This window comes from Anolis sagrei, chromosome 4 (assembly GCF_037176765.1).
Source record: "Anolis sagrei isolate rAnoSag1 chromosome 4, rAnoSag1.mat, whole genome shotgun sequence".
Taxonomy (NCBI): domain Eukaryota; kingdom Metazoa; phylum Chordata; class Lepidosauria; order Squamata; family Dactyloidae; genus Anolis; species Anolis sagrei.
This window is the reverse complement of record NC_090024.1, coordinates 78,715,470-78,734,802: the sequence shown is the minus strand read 5'-3', so window position 1 is coordinate 78,734,802 and position 19,333 is coordinate 78,715,470. Positions and strand designations below refer to the sequence as shown.

Genomic DNA, 19,333 nt, shown 5'->3' with positions numbered 1-19,333 from the left:
CCAGCTGCTTGGGACTCCCAACTCCCAGAAGCTCTACCTAACTTATTCAATTGTCAGGAATTTTGGGAGCTTAAGTCCAGAACACCTAGAGGGCCATTGGTTGTGCACCACTGTCCTAGCAAATCTGTATGTAGGAATATGATCCTTCAGATAACTCGAACATATTTTGGATGACTACCATACACTATTCCCTTGACCTCCCAATTGAATTTTGGAAAGTGGCTAATATAATGTTTATATCTGTCTCCTTTAAGTATAATAGACCTTAGCTATGTTTTAGCGGGATATTGATTACTCCTTCTACTCACTCAACAAGTCCATTCCTGGCTATATACTAAATGCCTATTGACAGTATTAACCATTGTCCTTAACACTCTAGTTTAGGAATAACCTTTGTATCAGTCAGAGGGACCAACAAGTAGATAAGCATCAGCTAGGAATGTATTATACCCAACCAGAGAATGTTTTACTAATAAATTTCTCCCATTTACAAGTCATGTTGGTTTTACAAGTGTGTATGATTATTTGGTATTACAAAAATGTAAAAACCAGTTACATCTGTTTCTGAGAAAACAACTTGTATAAAATACCTCCATCTCTAGCACTAAATAGCACAGAATCATCACTGCGTCCTGCCATGTGTGTAGAATCCATTAACATTTCCTGTAATTCTTTAAAATATGACCCATTGTGTCTACCGCTTTAGCTGCAAGCATCCTGTGTATTTGGCTGTTTCAGTATTTCTGCTTCTAATATGAATTATTGTTCCATTTTCCAATGTCTTTGTGTTTTAAAAGCTCCTCACTTCATTTGAAAAGTACTCCTAGAGTAGCTTACAAAGATTAATGATATGGCAGTGTTTGTATTCAGTTTTGTAGTCAAAAGACACAAAAGGAAAAAAAAGATTGGGAGGGAAGGAGGGGGGGGACTCTTACTACATCTTCTCCACGAGTGAAAAATTTAAGATGGTAGGTTAGTCTCCAGCTTGCTGTGATATTCTTATAAGGCAAAGGCAAACCACTAACCTTTGCTGTTCAAAGACCTCCGAGTACTATCTTCTAGCTCTGCTAAGTCCCCAAAACCATCAAGTACATCCTTTCCTGCATCAGTTATACATGTTTTAGGTACATGGTCAAACATTGTACACCTTTCAGTATGGGGCATGTCATAATTCTTGTAGTTTAAGGAAAGTTTTTAAACTGGATTAAACGGCAAGCGCAAAATCTACTGAATAAATCAGTGATTCCCAGAGTGAATGTTACTGCCCCTTGGTGGATGCTGCAGCGATCCGGGGGGGGGGGGGGGGGCAGTAATGGCCACAGGTGCATTTGGGGGCGATGAATAACTGAAAATTCTGTTCCTGGTTTTAAAGTGTGATTTCCTGTTTAATTGTGTGGTACTTACTTTGAAAGTAGATACATTGCCCAACTTACCGGGCAAGGCCTGTTGCGGCGGGAGGCTCTCCCCCCCCCCCCGGCCATGATGGAGGCAGGGGGCTTCTTCTTCCCAGAAGCCCCCTGCGCGGTGGAAGTTTTCCCACCGCTTGACTAGCAGGCCAACCAGCAGACGGCCCTGCCCCACCTTCGGATTGGCCAGGTCCAGATCCAGCCTCCTCCCTTGCCCAGCTGCCTATATAGCTTTCACCACTGTTATACTCCAGAAACTTTATTTTTGTTGCTGCCCAAGACTATGTTGAACTGGTTGAGACTCTCTGAGATATTCATTGAAAAACTATAGCAAAATGTTCTGCAGGATGTTCCTCCCGCAAAAACAAAATTTTTCAGTTTAATAAACTTTTTCTATGTTTTTTTATGATAGAGCTAATTAGGAAATGACATTTTTAACCCAGGAACAAAAATCGTGTTACATAGTGTTATTCATTTCACAGTGTATTTTCTGGGAATCAGAACTGGGACTGGAGCTAAATGAGTGGGCTCTGTGTCATCGAAACTAGTGAGCCAGTCCAATGTTTCTTCATGTGATTTGAAGATGCCAAAGAGATGAAGAAATCATTCCAGTATAGTTTTACTAAGTCAGTTCAGGAGAACTTGGTTTCCTTTCACTCTGTGTTTCCTGTTTCACTGTTCTGATGCAATGTATGTTTACCAAATGGGCTCATTCATTTGAAAATTACCTTTGAAGGAGAACAGTGACTATTTTGACACATACTATATTTCAGAGTCTAACCTTTTGCACTAAGATGGGTGTATGAGAGAGAGAGAGAAATAAATGCACAAGTAAAAGAAAACCCAACCCTTTTCCTTTTTCTTTCTAATCCATTTGGAATGTTGTATTTTCTGCTCTTCCACTTTCCTAGCAGCTTCAGTTTGGACAGGTATATATGTAGTCCATCATAAAGACAAATTGTGTCATTGATTTACCCCTTCATCATGTTATAAAGATGAAGATGCTGGTTAAAACAACAATTGATACATTTCTGTGTGTCTTGGATTCCTTTCTAGCTTGTTTTTGTTACTACATATTGTTTGCAAGCCATTATGGGGTTTTCTTCCTTTTCCTATTAGCCTTCTCTCTACTCAAGCTCTGCTATGAGCAAGGGCTGTTAGTTTATCTTCTATTAGGCCACAAAAGCAGAAGTCCCTATAGGGGTAGAATGACCTCTTTTAAAAGCAGATACAATGGTTTGCATTGCAAGGGCAGAGGAAGGAGTCGGTAATGCTCCATTTGCCATTTAATGCTGGCAAAAGCCTCTGTAGTGCAGAAGTGAGAAATACATTATTATTATTTTTTTTAAACGTTATCTCGATACTTTTTTCTTTAAAGGTAATATATGGAAGTTGGATTTAAACCATACTGGTTTTTTTTTAAAAAAAAAATAACTGAATGGATTTGGGCTTCTAGTCTAAGTATTACGTTGGAGCAAACCTAAATTAGTTATGTCTAGCACCTATAAAAATTAATGGGACTTTAATAAGCTGTAAACTTTTTATTCAGGCAAGCCTTTAAAACAAAGTTTTTAAACAACAAACCAGGGGGTCCTGCCTTCGGCTAGGAAATTGATTTTTAAAGTTTTATTTATTTATTTATTTATTTATTTGTGTTAATTGTGTTTTACTTGGTGTGTTTTAATACTTCTGTAAGTTTAATGCCATTTTAATATTTAGCTTTTGTATGTTTCAATTGTAATGTGTTTTAGGTGTGAGTCACTTTGAGTCTCAGCTATGAGAAAAGTGGGGTAAAATTAAATATAACAACAACAATAAGTAAAGGTTTCCCCTGACATTAAGTCTAGTTGTATCCAACTCTGGGGGGTGGTGCTCATCTCTATTTCTAAGCTGAAGATCTGGTGTTGTTTGTAGACACCTCCAAGGTCAAGTAGTCAGCATGACTGCATAGAGCACCTTTAGAAGTGGTACCTATTGATCTACTCACATTTGCATGTTTTCAAACTGCTAGGTTGGCAGAAGCTGGGCCTAACAGCGGGACCTCACCCCACTCCCCAGATTCAAACCATCAACCTTTCGGTCAGCAAGTTCATTACCTCAGCGGTTTAACTTACTGCACCACCAGGGGGCTCTACAACTGCAACAATAGTAATAGCAATAATAATTTGAACTTTTCAGTGCAACTAACTTGAGATTCGGTTTTCATTGATTGATTCAGTTTGTGCGACCAAATTTCAGCTTCATACACCAAGCTATAATAATTCAAACTATTTTTTTTCAGTGCAGTTGACTTGAGATCCAGTCTTCATTGATTATTCAGTTTAGGGGACAAACTTTCAGCTTCATATGCCAAGCTGTGTACAGTTGGCCTTCTGTATCCATGGATTCAACCATCAACAACATGAAAATACCTCCCTGTCACACATCCACCCCCCCCCCTCCCCCAATTCCATAAATCAGATTTTGCCATGTTACATAGGCATCCAGGGATTTGGGTATCAATGAAGGGTTCTGACTAGCAGGTACTGAGGGCCCACTGTACAAGTCCTACCTGTGCCCATGATCCAGTACAGTAGCTGAATCTGAAGGAAAAACCCATACACAGAAAAGTGGAATTAGATTGAAACATGAATGGTATTAACATGAAACAATAGGGAGAGGGTAGCATGCAGTTAGACATAAAATGTGCCACTGGAGTTAGAAAACTAATAAATAAGATATTGGGGAAACAGATAATTGTTATGCATAACTTTTTGACTGAAAATTCAAACAAGCAATGGTATATAGGATATGTAACATAAATTATTAAAAATATATCATTTACCCAGCTTCCATATTTAAATCATCTTTTCCAAAATAAAACAGTTTTAGGACTGAAACCTTTTCTTCACATTCATCTTTAGTGTCAACACATGATCTATTGTTTCTTTTTGAAGCCAAAGCAAAACAGCTGGTTCAATGGCTCCCATAGCCGGTGATTGCAATACAGGTTTCATAAACCAACATAAGCAGATAGATAACTTTGTTATTGAATTACAGCAAAATTGGATTTGTACATGACGCTACCATTAATACAGAACATATGCAAGAAGCGCAGTACACTCCGACTAGCATCTTATTTGTGACTTATATCCATTTATTTGTGTATCCGTCCCTTTTGGGACAGGGCATGGGAGATTATTCTCTTGCCTTTGCTCTTCATCTATAAACTCCCCACCATTTGTAGCTGTGAAGTTCTAGGCAGGGCTGCTCCTCCTCCTTCTTACCAGTGGAAAGAAGAAATGGGGCGAATTGATTTAGACCAGAGGGCCAGGTCACCGTTCCTCAAACTGCTGGAGGGCCGGATTATAATTTGATTGAATTCCTATGCGCACTGCACATGTCTTATTTGTAGTGCAAAAAAACACTTAAAACAATACAATAATTAAAATGAAGAACAATTTTAACAAATATAAACTTATTAGTGTTTCAATGGGAAGTGTGGGACTGCTTTTGGCTGATGAGATAGCCTTGTTGTTGTTGCTGCTTTTGTGTGCTTTCAGACTTAGGTTGACCCTGAGTAACGGCCGGGTAAATGACCTTGGAAGACCGTATTCGGCCCTCGGGCCTTAGTTTGAGGACCCCTGATTTAGACTGTGAAGAACTCCTGGGAAAGGGAAAAGGTGGGCTTCCTCTATTTGAGAGCACAACCTGATCTCGCCCCATCCTCCAGCCACACTGAGATCAGATGCTCCTCTATGATCTGCATTGTCTCCCCCACCCTCTCCTCTACCAGTTGCAACAGCAACAAGGGGACTACCCTAGGGCATGACAGTTGGCACGTGGTGAAAGAATATGGAATTGTATGTGTGGAAACATGTCTGTTGTTTCCTCCTATGAGGAGGTGGTGGTCTTATTAATGGACCTTTGTGTCGTTGGAAAAAAGGTAATTAAAAAAAATTGACATAAATCTCATTTTATTTTTTCACTTTATATTATCTTTGCTAAACTTAATGCAGCCACTCAGGTGTTAAAAAGTGATGATGTGGTATTCTTTCACACACATACACTTTTGTACCTTGTGGTTTTGGCTCTGTAGTATTTAAAGAAGTATATTTGGGCAGAGAGGGAGAAACAATAAGTGTTGGAATGAAGAAAAAATAGTAGCATATGAAATTGCTTTCCCAGCCTTATTCTTCTTTGTTCCATGTGCCTGCTTTGCATCTCTTGTTTTTAAGTCAGAATGTTTTTGGGTTTGGGGAAACTCCAAGTTTGAAACTCCAAGTGTGCAACTTTTTGCCAAAGTATAAGATAGGATTTACTCTAGTGATTACGTTTTAGCTTAGGAAAGTGCTGATAATTGAAACCAAAAACTTTAGACACAGCAAGATTAACTTTAACAATGAGCTTTTCTATGTTGGGCTTGATTTCATAAGCCTTCCTCTCCATCTCTGACTTATTTTTTTTTCCAAGCTTATGTTGTGTTAATGATGAATTCTGAGGGCATGAGCAGGAATGGCAACTTTAGATTAATTATCCTTGGGACTGCAAGGAGTTTTTTGATAAAGGGTTTAAAATTGGACTTATCCTTGGCAGATGGTCTTCTTTAGAAGGTCTGCGGTACAGTAGGGGAGACATTTCTGTGTTCTGGAGAGCATGGCAAGCTGCCAAAAGAATTCTCTGCTGGAAAAGGAATGGCAAAGAGTTTGGGCAATTATTGATAAGGATAAGAGGGTGACCAAGAAGGTCAGAATTAGGTTTCTCCCACTGTGACATCATGTAGTGAATCTCAGTGTAGTAGACAAAGCACGAAGAGAGAGGTCAAAGAAAATGCTTTTTATATTCTTATACCATGGCAGTTGTAGTTTCACAGATAAGCTGTAGAGTTTGACAATAAATGTTTTCTGTTTAAACTTATTTAGTCCTTTGGTAGTCTACAGTTCGTATATTAATTAGTATTCAAGGATTAGGTGACAAAAAGAAATGGGATAAAAATCCTGTGTTCAAAGACCACCATCTCTGTAAGAACACTATAAGTGTATGTCCATTGTCATAAAATTATCATGCTGTGAATATTTTCAAAAGAATAATGGTTTCAGATTTTTTTAAAAAAATTGTATTCTAAGAGTATGGGCCTGATCCGCTCAGCTAAATATTGTACATAATTACCTCTAGCATAGTGGGTAGTACTTGCCTTTAGTAACTGCAGAAATTATATTGCATGACTGTGGCTGAGAAGGTAGGTATAGGTGACTGGATAAAGAAGATCATCTCCAAGGGTTGGTTTGTGCAACATAAAAAATGCAGTTCAAATAAATTACACAGCTTGAATTGAATGTCCCTTCAATTTATATCTTTGTACAAATTCCACTGCCTGCTCTGATAGAAGCAATGTAAGTGAGATGTTGTTGTTTTTAAGAAATGTCATGTGATATAATAGTTTTGAAAAGTAATAAGGAAAGTATGCAAAGACAGCTGAAACATCAAATGATTGCATCTAAACTTTGAGAAACTTGTATCTGCAGACTTTCTGTTGAGTCTGCTCTTACCTGTAGAAATCAATGTTGCAAGATACTGGAAATCCCCTTAACAATCCTTGAAAAAACAATGATATCGTGTTGGAAATAATTTTTATGTCCACAGGGAGCCAGATGAGAAGACGGACAAAAGTTCAATGAGGAAGAAAGCTTTCACCTCTGTTTTACATTTGGCATAGTCTTACTGTACATATGGATAATACAAAGAAGATAGATCTCCTGGAAATACTTTTACATTTTTATTAATAAATAAGTACAGTATGATCCCCATATTCGTGGGGGATATGTTCCTGAACCTCTCATAGATATGTAACATGGTGGATAAAAGTAAACCCCTTTATTTTCAATGGGATGAGCAATGGAGGAACTGAAAACAGAGCATATCTTGTACAAATGGTAAAATTATCAATACATGAAACACCATGTATTGGTTCTGCAAATGTGGGGGTCATGCTGCTAAATAAAGGTAAATAACCCTACCATGAATATAAATTAAGAAAAAAAGTCACAGCATATCCCCTCTGATTTTACTTTCTCACATGTATGCCATATTGAATTGCTCACTTTTAAACCCTAAGAGAGACACAACAGAGGGAAAAAATCAACAATTTCATGAGCTGGAAAAGAATAGTTCTGTATTTAATTATTCAACAATTCATGGTAAAGTGTGAGAGAGCTAAAAGATTGAGTCCTAATACATCACTCTGGGTCTCCAGAATGGCACTGAAAGGTGACACTTCCTATGCATGTTATTGATTCAAAGGTTCTAGCAGTATATATGACTTTTCACTTGTGGCATTGAGGAAAACTGAAGGAGAAGAAAGATTAGGATTGGGGAAAATGCAATATACTTCTTTGTTGTTAGGCCACTTGATCTGTTTACCATATCATGGATGACTTTAGTTGGGACTAGAGAAAAAGCAGAGCAATTTTGGAGCTCCCTGGGAAGAAGTTAAAGAACAAGAATCAGAAAAGTGTTGAAGAAAATAGGAAGGGAAAAGGAATCTTTTGCGGGAATGGAATAGTTGGCCCTTAAGCAGAAATGGCCCTTACAGAATGTCAGCCTCATTAAGCTTGAAAGGCTGGTGCTCCTTTTACCAGCACCTAGTGACGTGCAAGTCAGAGTGTACAATGACTATCTATTGTTTTTATTCTGGTATCTGTTATATATTATTACATTGTACAATATTTTTATAAGATCTTCAGTTAACCCCTTTTGTAATCCTTTAGTTATTGTTGCTCACATAGTACAATCCTTTAGTTATTGTTCACATACACATCTTCCTTTTCCTCCTTTCTTTGTCCTGCCCTCCCCTGCTTCCATTCCACTCGCTATCTACCCCTGCTTTAGTGGATTACATGTGGTATCACGTTTGGTTAAGATAGTAGTATTAATTTAGAGCCAGAAAATTCATTCCACTAAATCTCTGCTCTTATATTTACTCAGAAGTAAATTCCATTCACAGCTTTTGTAATCATTGTTTTCTTCACACAGAACTAGGCATTTGCACCTTTACATGAAAAAATTATCTCATCTCACCCATTTCCATCTCTCTCCGCTTCTTTCTCTCTTCCTTTCCCTTTCTGATCATACTCACCTACCTCTCTGATGGATCACACACTTTGAAGAGTTTGATAAGGATATAATTATGAGCTAAAACATCCAGCAATTACGTTCATCCTTGATGATGCCAGTATGTTTCTACTGTCAATGTGGACAATCTCCATGTCATTTGTGTCAGTTGTCTGATCTGTTACAAAATCTAGTATTTTAAATACTGAATTAATTAAGTATAGTTTAAACAGTTAACAGTGACAGTTTTTAGTGTTTATAGCAATGGTTATTTTTACAATTACTAATATTAAATATTATCAAATTAAATTCCAAACCTAATTCCAACTTCTGCTATGGTTTGTCATTTCAGATCTTATATAGTTACAGCATGTAATTTTCATCTTTCCTTCATACCTACTTTCTGATTATGTTTAACACAAAGGGGCCTAAATACTCTCAAGGGCCCAGATCCATCCGATCTTGGAAACTAAGCTAGAGCTGTCCTAGTTAGTAGCTGGATGGGAGACCACCACCCAGCTATTGGGAAAAAAAACAAATAAACAAACAAACAAACAAACAGGAATTGTGTCCTGATGTCTCATGTTTTTCATGACAAGAAGGAGTGTATTCCTAGGATACCGCTATGAAATTCATGGAGTCTCCATAAGTTGACATATGCACATACATTATGATATAGTATACAATAGAAATACAGATTTTTATTTGACATAGAGTTTGACAAAATTGTGTCAAATTGGTTGAAATCTGGTTTTTTGTCATTTGTGTAGCTTCTTCATTCTTCTAGGTGGATTTTGTAAAAACAAAAACAAAAAAAAACAAAAACCTTTATTCAGATATTCAAATTCAATTTAATATCAGTTTAGCTTTGATAATCGGTTGTTCTTCCCATCCTTCAAATCTCAGGAACTAGGCATCTAATTTAATTTCACTCACTCACTTGAACAGGCAAGTAGATGTTAAGATGATGAAATGGAGGAATTCAAATAGTTTGTGGTGCTCCAGGGTGAACAGAAGGAACAATTCAAGGGGAAGAGAGAAGGCGAGAGAGAAGGCCAGAAGATGGAATAATGGCAATGGCAATAGGAAGGGATGGTGAATGATACTCTTATGGTGGAAGTATTCCCTTCTTCCGCCCTGGAAACCCACACATCCCCTGTCCTCCCTCTTTCCACTCTTCTTCTTCCCTCCCTTCTCCCCTCTCCTGAGCAAGAAAGTGCAGGAGGACCAGGACCAGTCACCCCATCCCATATATATACATTTTAATGTGTATTAAATGCAATTTGAAGGACCCAGAGAATTTGGGCTCGTCCCCATGTAAGCCGCCCCAAGTCCCTTTGGGGAGATGGAGGCAGGGTGCAAAAATAAAGTTGTTGTTGTTGTTGTTGTTGTTTTTATTTAAAACACAACAAGATGAGTCCACAGCAGAGAAGATCACTCTGCTGGCTGTTGTATTGAATCACTTGTCGGATACTTCCCAAGTGTCTAGGACTGTATGATGTATCGGCAAATAATGTGCATAGATCCCAGTAAGGTGGCCTTCTGCAGCTGGCAGATGGTACTTTTGTCAGTGCTGATTGTGTTTAAGTGCAGGCCAAGGTCTTTACGCACTGCACCCAGTGTGCTGATCACCACTGGGACCACCATGACTGGCTTGTGCCAGAGTCTTTGCAGTTCGATCTTTAAATCCTCATATTGTGTCAGCTTTTCCAGTTGTTTCTCTTAAATCCTCTTCAATAGTAGTAGTAGTAGTAGTAGTAATAGTAGTTATATTTGTGGCATTTACATTTTTGCTGGTGCCCTACTCCCCTAACCCCCATGAAAGTAGAGGGACGACTACTGTAAAAGGTTAATAGAATACAGCAGGGTTGAAAAGGACACAAACTTCATTACTGACAAATTGTCATGATTGTGACAGTAATGATAGTTTCTTGGAAGACAGGATGTTATTGACATGTATGCTTGAAAACCGTATTCTTTAAAAAGGCAAATAAAATATTACTGCTTCCTGCTACTGCAGTATATTTGACTAATAGCTGAACAAAAAAGCATTTTTCCTCCAGTAACTGTTTCTTCATCCTACATTCACTGTCTTTTTACAATTAGCAGATTGTAATATATCCTTGTAAATGAGATGTAAATACTTCAGTGTGTAACAGTTGCTTTACTATAAATGATAATCAGTACAGTCATATAGTCAGCACTTGGCTTTTGGGGACCATAAGTACTTGGCCTTTTACAAGGCTATTAACTAGACAGTTAGTCAGCAGATTGTTAACAGTTTGCCCAGTACTACATAGTACTTGCTTCACTTGCATTGCTCATGCTGCCTAATAAGCAAGATACTCTTAGAAAAGGGAATGAAGTTTTATTCGTGTCTGAGTTGCATTAAGAAGCGTCTCACATTAGTCACTGGCTGTGAATGTTAATCACGCCAAAGCAATAATTTACAGCATTGTTGTAGCACTCTGGTGCTCATAAAATGCACTCAGTAACCCTCTGCTACCCAAGGGATATGGCTCTCTTTCTTTGCAATTGGATACCCAGCCTCGATGCATAATACTTAGGCTGATGAAATAGTGATTTTTTTTTTTTAAAAAGGAGAGAATGAGCAGCTGTGTGATAAAATAGCAAGCTCAAAAGCAGATTTATCAATTACTTCTCTTTCTCTTTCTCTCTCTCTCTCTTTCTGACAGAAGGGGTATGCGAAATATGGCTCACCAGCGAAGACACTGGAGCTTATGGACGAGACATTGGGACAGACCTCCCGACTCTCCTCTGGAAACTGGTCGACGTAATCCCTGAGGGAGCAATGTTGAGACTTGGCATGACAAACCCTCCATATATTTTAGAGCACCTCGAAGTACGTTCAAAAAGACAATCATAGTGGTGACTAAACTTGCCCTTGTTACATCCTCTTTGAGTTAAAGACTTCTAATTATAAGTGTTATCTGTCATCAAAACTAGAAATATTTTGCTCGTAAATTTACTTCTTAATGTCTGAAGGTGGGTGGAATCAGCAGTTAGGCCTTCTGTCTGAAAAAAAGCGAAAGAAAACATTAACAAAAAATATACAAAAATGAAATGGGGAAAAAAGAATTGAAACTGCAAATCTTGAATGTGGTTCTTTATCAGAATAGTCATTGATGATTAAATTAGCAAGGTAATATGAACTACAAAGCATAAATGAAATAAAATACATTTTTCTTCATCTGATATACAAAAATATGTCTGTGTTGTCTAGACCCCTAACGTAATCACAATCCACATAATAAATAAAGTGTTGCTGCTGCTCCTCTTCTCTCAAGACCATGGGGGTACCCCCATCCCCAAGGACCACAATAGCAAAATCCACTCCCCCCCCACACACACACCCAAAAAAAAAAACCTGTTTAGTCCACTTTTGTGGACCTGGGCTATGTCCCTACCCTCTGCACACTGGAGGGGTGACTATCTATTACATGTGTCATTGTCAGCTTCCTTTATTTATATGAATGGAAGGCATGCTGGTATAGTTTCTGTTGCTTTGTAAATTCATCAAAATTGGTTATTGAACCAGTGGCATTTTAGATTAGGGAATGAGAAGTCAAGCCTCAGTAGATCCTAAATCACTCTCTCTTTCCCCCTTTGAAAGTTGTCCGGAATACTTTTTCTTTTCTTTTAAACAGAGAAATGCACTTGGATTTTAGTTTACAAAATTTTAGTTTAGTTTTCATTTCTTGCTTATCTTTTAGAGGACATGCTTATTCATTCTTCTGAGCTCTTTAATACCATTTCTTGGTCATCTAAGCCTTAAATAGTTTCCATGGCATCTGGCACAGAGTAAAGGTTCCTACTAAATTTTTTCTTGTTGTTATCTTTGAGATGTCTGTTCAGTCACACTCTGCATTGTCAGGAATTAAAGAGACTACTTGGGATACTGAATCTGAATACTGACTTTTAGTAGTGTCTCTCTGTTGTAATTAAAGATATCAGTAAAACAATGTGAACTAGATAAGTTGACACTTCTAGGTTCCATTTATTCAGTAGTTTTATTCTAGTTGATGGTATCAACTGGAATTAGCCTTTTAATTTTTTATGAAATAAGATAATATGTCATTAACATGTGTTCTAGCTTTGGGCTGCCTGGACCACTGCTGTCAGAATTTTAAAATGTGGAGGACTGTGTTGTACATTTGGTATTGGAGGTTGTGACTCCACTGTGCTTTAGATGACTGTCAGAAACCCATCTTTTCTTCAAATCTTCCTGAATTGAGTTAGCCATTAATCATGGGAACTAGTGCTTTACTTGATCAATTAATAACTTCAGTTGATTGTTTAATTAATTATTTAATATATGTGTTATAATATTGTATAGGTTTTCATTTTTGGTTTTTAATGTTATATGCTGCTTCAAAAGCTGCATCGAACTGCGTTATATGGATCTACACTGTCCATATAATGTTGTTCCAAGTTTCATTAGATTAAATGATTAAATAAATGAAAATCATACTTTGAAACTGAACCTAATATATCTCGATAGACTTGGATTTTAAGAGTTGTGTAACCATCAAAAAAAGCCTAGATTTCCTTAAAGCACAGTACTACCAACAGTGAAACTGTGAGACCAGTACCCACAGTTACACTGCATCCAACAAAATATGTCCTGTTTAGAAACCTTCTAGGTCCTCCCAACAATTCTATGGTATGGTTTCATCAGAAATTACCATAAAGTCACCCTGTAGGACCTAGCGATTCCTAGAGAGAATACCTCTCCAGGAATTTTCTAGGTCCCCCAATGCGGCTCTGTGATAACTGTCATTCGAAGTCATTCTTCTCAAAAGAGTTAGCTGTTACACACAGATTTCTGTTTCCATGCCAATCTCAGGAATATGTCTCCCATGAATTTGGGGGTCATATTATATAAGAAAATTAATGTACCTTAAAACAGAGTTGTCTCTGAATACTGCCCGTTATACTGCTGCTGCTGCTTCAGGAGTTACTTCATATCAAGCTTTAAAATATTTTCATCATTTTTAGGCCATATAGCACCTTATTTAAAGGTGGTGGCGTATATGTACATTTTGATTTTAAAAAGGCCATTCACACTGAGCAATTCCTTTTTAAATGCTTAATTTCACATCATGAGATGCATAGTCTTCCGTGTCACCTGTCAAAATGAATCTAGTTCAAACTCTGCCATATGCCATCTGTGAGTTTTACCTTCATTATTAATTCAGAATGTTTCAGTGATATATCAGCCACTGAGAAGATCCTGTGTGGGGTGTGTGTTTTCCTTTGAATGGGCATGAATGCCAAGGGTGCTGCAAGTTACAATAGAATTTCTTTGCTCTTTCTCTTTGATTCTTCATGTCAACTCAGCATTTGTGTTCAGTAGTCTCATTTAAGCTGATACTCTACAGATGGCTTCCCCAGACATGCCCTGACATGGCAGCTAGAAATGTATTCTAGTACTACAGTTAATCTCCTCTCCTCTCTTTCTTTGTTCTCTCACACTCTAAGTATTTTAATATTCTGTGCTGGGAAGTTGTGTGGAAGAGGTGTAATGTATTTAGCAAGCGGTATAAACATATTTCCTGATGTTAACAGACTTGCCATCTTTGCAGAGTGTGTTAAATGCATGTCATTGCTATTTTCTTTCTGTGCTGTCAGCTAACATTTAACCTTCTCTTTCATTCCATGCTGGTGTTTAGCAAAGGAAGTCTTCTCTCACTTTTGACCTCTCCATCAAGCAAAGTCCTGAAACGGTGGGCTCAGAGATGCCAAACAATATAAACCTTAGGAATCTCTGTGCATGAGAGATGAGGATTTCATTTTAACCGCCCCCTCATATCAAAAACATTATATCTTTATACCATATTGTTTTACCTGCTATCCAAAGTAGAATAGTGGCTGAAGAATGTGTGTTGTTGTTCATTCGTTCAGTCGTCTCCGACTCTTCGTGACCTCATGGACCAGCCCACGCCAGAGCTCCCTGTCGGCCGTTACCACCCCCAGCTCCTTCAAGGTCAGTCCAGTCACTTCAAGGATGCCATCCATCCATCTTGCCCTTGGTCGGCCCCTCTTCCTTTTGCCTTCCACTTTCCCCAGCATAATTGTCTTCTCTAGGCTTTCCTGTCTCCTCATGATGTGGCCAAAGTACTTCAACTTTGTCTCTAGTATCTTTCCCTCCAGTGAGCGGTCGGGCTTTATTTCCTGGAGGATGGACTGGTTGGATCTTCTCGCAGTCCAAGGCACTCTCAGAACTTTCCTCCAGCACCACAGCTCAAAAACATCGATCTTCCTTCGCTCAGCCTTCCCTAAGGTCCAGCTCTCACATCCGTAGGTTACTACAGGGAATACCATGGCTTTGACTAGGCGGATCTTTGTTGCCAGTCTGATGTCTCTACTCTTTACTATTTTATCGAGATTGGACATCGCTCTCCTCCCAAGAAGTAAGCGTCTTCTGATTTCCTGGCCACAATCTGCATCTGCAGTAATCTTTGCACCTAGAAATACAAAGTCTGTCACGGCTTCCACGGTTTCTCCCTCTATTTTCCAGTTGTCAATCATTCTTGTTGCCATAATCTTGGTTTTTTTGACGTTTAGCTGCAACCCGGCTTTTGCGCTTTCTTCTTTCACCTTGATTAGAAGGCTCCTCAGCTCCTCCTCGCTTTCGGCCATCAGAGTGGTGTCATCTGCATATCTGAGGTTGTTAATGTTTCTTCCAGCAATTTTCACCCCAGCTTTGCATTCATCCAGCCCCGCACATCGCATGATGTGTTCTGCATACAAGTTAAAAAGGTTGGGTGAGAGGATGCAGCCTTGCCGTACGCCTTTCCCAATCTTGAACCAGTCTATTGTTCCGTGGTCAGTTCTGACTGTTGCTACTTGGTCCTTGTACAGATTCCTCAGGAGAGAGACAAGGTGTAGTATTTCATTAATTAATTATTTATTTATTATTTAATGTGTATTTAATGTGTATTTATTATTTAATGTGTATTTAATGTGTATTTAAGGTGTAGTATTTCATTAATTAATTAATTAATTATTATTTAATGTGTAGTATTTCATTTATTAGCTGATTGCTTTGATAGTTATCTTTGCTCCTCTGATATCAAAATCCATGATGACACATGGATTTCTCCCCATTTCATTCTTATAATAGCTTAGGTTTGTTGTTGTTGTTCATTTGTTCATCGTTTCCGACTCTTCATGACCTCATGGACCAGCCCACGCCAGAGCTCCCTGTTGGCCGTCACCACCCCCAGCTTCTTCAAGGTCAATCCAGTCACTTCTAGGATGCCATCCATCCATCTTGCCCTTGGTTGGCCCCTCTTCCTTTTTCCTTCTATTTTCCCCAGCATCATTGTCTTCTCTAACTTTCCTTTCTTCTCATGATGTGGCCAAAGTACTTCATCTTTGCCTCTACTATTCTTCCCTCCAATGAGCAGTCGGGCTTTATTTCCTGAAGTATGGACTGGTTGGATCTTCTCGCAGTCCAAGGCACTCTCAGAACTTTCACATCCGTAGGTGACTATGGGGAATACCATTGCTTTACCTATGCGGATCTTCGTTGCCAGTGTGATGTCCCTTCTCTTCACTATTTTAGGTTTATGGAGAACAATTAGCCCACATCACCTGAAGGATTTCACAATTAGTGCAGTTTCAACCTAGACCTCATAAGCCCCAGTCCCACAAAGTCTTTGTTATGGCACACTGATTTCTAATTTATGACACATTGATTTCTAATCTGAATACTTAATTGAATTGCTCAATCCTAAGGCTTACTTGGAAGAGATCACATCATGTTTTACGTTGTGTTCGGGGATACACAATGTCTCAGTTTTTTCAAATGAATCCACCCTTTAGCCCATGTTTATGAAGATTTCCATATGAAGATTTCCACCCTTTAGCCCATGCTTAACTAAGTGCTGCTTTCTGCTCTCTTATACAGCTTAGGATTCAAATTTCTCTTCTGCTTTCTGCACCACACAAGCTCTTGATGTCATATAGATCCAGGACTTCAAACCCTCCTATCTCCACAACCTAGTCGATGAACTAGATCTCTGATAGAAATAAGATGTGCATTTATGTTTGTAGTGACCAAAGAAGGTGCTGAGAAGAGATAATATCTAGACATGGTGGAATACAGTGTCTCATTGCTGTTCATGGTCATCTGTTTCTTAAGATTGTTAATTAATTCATTTAAAACATTTATATTCCGCCCTTCTCACCCCGCAGGGGACTCAGGATGGAGCACAACGTATATATGGCAAACATTTAATGCCGGGCCATAAACTGTAAATATACGCTAACATTAAAATCAGTTATATCAACTTTAAAATCAACTGTTTAAAACCATCTCAGGACACCATTCTATTATTGCCTTATTGCACTACCTCAAAGGCTTGGTCCCACAGCCAGGTCTTCACCATCCTTCTGAAGAACAGGAGTGAGGGAGCTGATCTAATATTGCCAGGATCTAATATTGCCACTTTAGTGCTATCATTCCACCCAGGTCATGACTAATCTCTATATTCTCCACTCATTTGATCCATTCTGCTCATATTCTATTATACCTTCCTAATTTTCCACACCCTTAGGGTCATTCCCAGAGATGCACCTCCATTGTGTTCTTTACAGTTATACATGACTGTAAGGTTTATTTATTTATTTTAAATAGTTTTTATTAAATTTTCAAGTATACAAAGATAAAATCACGAGTGTTTAATAGAAGATTAAAAAGAGAAAGGAAAAAAAAACATAAAAGAGGTGGGAGTGGTAGAGAATGATAGGGAAGGGAAGAAACGAAACAAAAAGAAAGAACGGAAATAGAGGAAGAAAAGAGAAGAAAAAAGAAAGAAAAAGAAAAAAAAGAAAAAAAGGGAGAGACATCAGTAACAAAACCTCCCCCCTTCCCTAATGTGGCTTTCAAGATTTCTCTTACAACAGCTCTTCGGAGTTGTTTCTTTTCTAGTTTGCAGGCATCAGTGTTTTCACTTTTCTTTCTTTCTCCTTTCCCTCCCTTTCCTTCCCCTCCCATCTCTTCTCTCTCCTTCTCTACTACATCCCTTCTTCCTGTAAGGTTTATTTATGGACTGGGGTTACTGTTTGCATCCATTCTTTATAGTAAACATAGCATTTTGTTAATTTCAACACACAAGCAAATGAATAGAAACTATTTATATAACACCAGCTAATAGGTATGCAAAAACAAGCATGGTGTAGTAATTGTATGTTGGATGGAAGTCCTTGGATCAAACTTGAGCAAGTCATACTATCTCAGGTTTCAGAGAAAGGCAAGACAGGTCTTCTCTGACTCAGTCTTGCTCTCTCTCCCCAAAATCACCTATGATAGATTAGTCTTAAATTGGAGTTGACTTGCAGGCACATGGCATCAACACGTGTGCATTGTTGCTTAATTGTAAGGAGGGGTTTAGGGCTGCTAGCCTCTTGAAATCTTCCATGATATTCACTCATATAAAAGTGGAGCATCTTGTATGGTAAGCCATTTGTGGTAGGGGGGCTCATTGGATAAGTGGAATTCTTCGTTCCGATCAAGGTCAATTTTTCTACCTACATTTTCTGCTGAAATTGATTCTCAAAATGGTCTACAACAATTTATATCCACACCAAGTGTTTTCTTTAATTCACAATGTTCATTGAGGGATTTGAATTTAGACTGTTCCACTCTTAAATTTTGTGCTCAGTGTCAAGTCTTCTGACAGTCATTTATACATGCCATCTGCCTATAGCGAATCTGTGTAGCTGAAGCTAATTTTGTTCATGGATTAGTAGCAGCAGGGGGATCAGCATTAATTGAGTCTTCAGTAGTTTCTAGTTCCATATCTAAGCACCATTGGAAAATACAATTTTACAAATAATACAATTTTATCCTTTTTCAAGAAGGAAGTACCAGTCTTCATCACTTCTGTTGGCTGAAGACATAAGAATGAAGATAAGGCTATTAATATAGAGAATATGGATACTGTACATAATTAACTGTCTCCAGGTCTTCTTTTAATATTTGTACATTAATTAATAACCAAATGAGATATCACTATCTAAAGTATTTATATTCTGATGGATAATTAAAGTTCTCTCAGCCACCACTTCTGCTGTTACAAATCTTTCATTTGACTTTAATGTAGAAATCCTTTGTGTTCCTTGACAGATGATCAGACACATTTTCGGCTTTGTGGCATCATCTGAATAATCTGCAGTAACAAAATGTGAAAGATTATGTTGTTGTTATTAGATTATTGAGACTTGTATTTTCAATATGATCCTGAAATTAGGGAATGAGAATCTAGAAATGTCATATTAAAACATTTGACATGTCTTGATAAATATTTATCTAAGGGGATGATTTTTGGGGAAAAGTATTGATTCGGTTGCCATAAATAGTTATGTATAAATTGTCCTTGTATATAAGTCATGGGCGGAATTCTGGGCCAAAATTACAGATTTTGATAACACTCATAGATAAGACAAGGGTCATTTCAGAGAGAGGGGAAAGTGCCAGTATCACTTCGGGTCCAGTCTCTGACCATTACCATCACAATTTTCCTGCCCATGCATTTAAAAAGACCTTTTACCAGTGGCCCATGGGTATGACACCAATCCTAGTGATGCCATTCCCTTTCACCACTCTAGTTCCTTTTTAATATAATAGTTATTACTGTACCTTAATTTATTCTGAGTTGAGTGATGAAAGGCAATAGCTTAGTCCATTTTAGGAGAACTTCAAAGAAGAATCACCTCCTCTACTCTCTGTGTCATAGCACCAAATAGTTGCCACTCCTATCCCTTCCCCTCACCCCAATTTAAATATTTTATCTTTCATCAACTCATAT

The 19,333-nt window shown here is 38.1% G+C and overlaps 1 protein-coding gene across 1 annotated transcript in view; it reads left to right on the top strand.

Moving 5' to 3' along the window:
- The window catches only part of CDKAL1 (CDK5 regulatory subunit associated protein 1 like 1), a 284,435-nt gene that overhangs the window by 173,318 nt on the left and 91,784 nt on the right, over positions 1 to 19,333 (top strand). Inside the window, exon 9 of the mRNA XM_060774897.2 lies at positions 11,192 to 11,358. Coding sequence (XP_060630880.1) covers positions 11,192 to 11,358 — 167 coding nt within the window. The remainder of the gene's footprint in view (positions 1 to 11,191; positions 11,359 to 19,333) is intronic.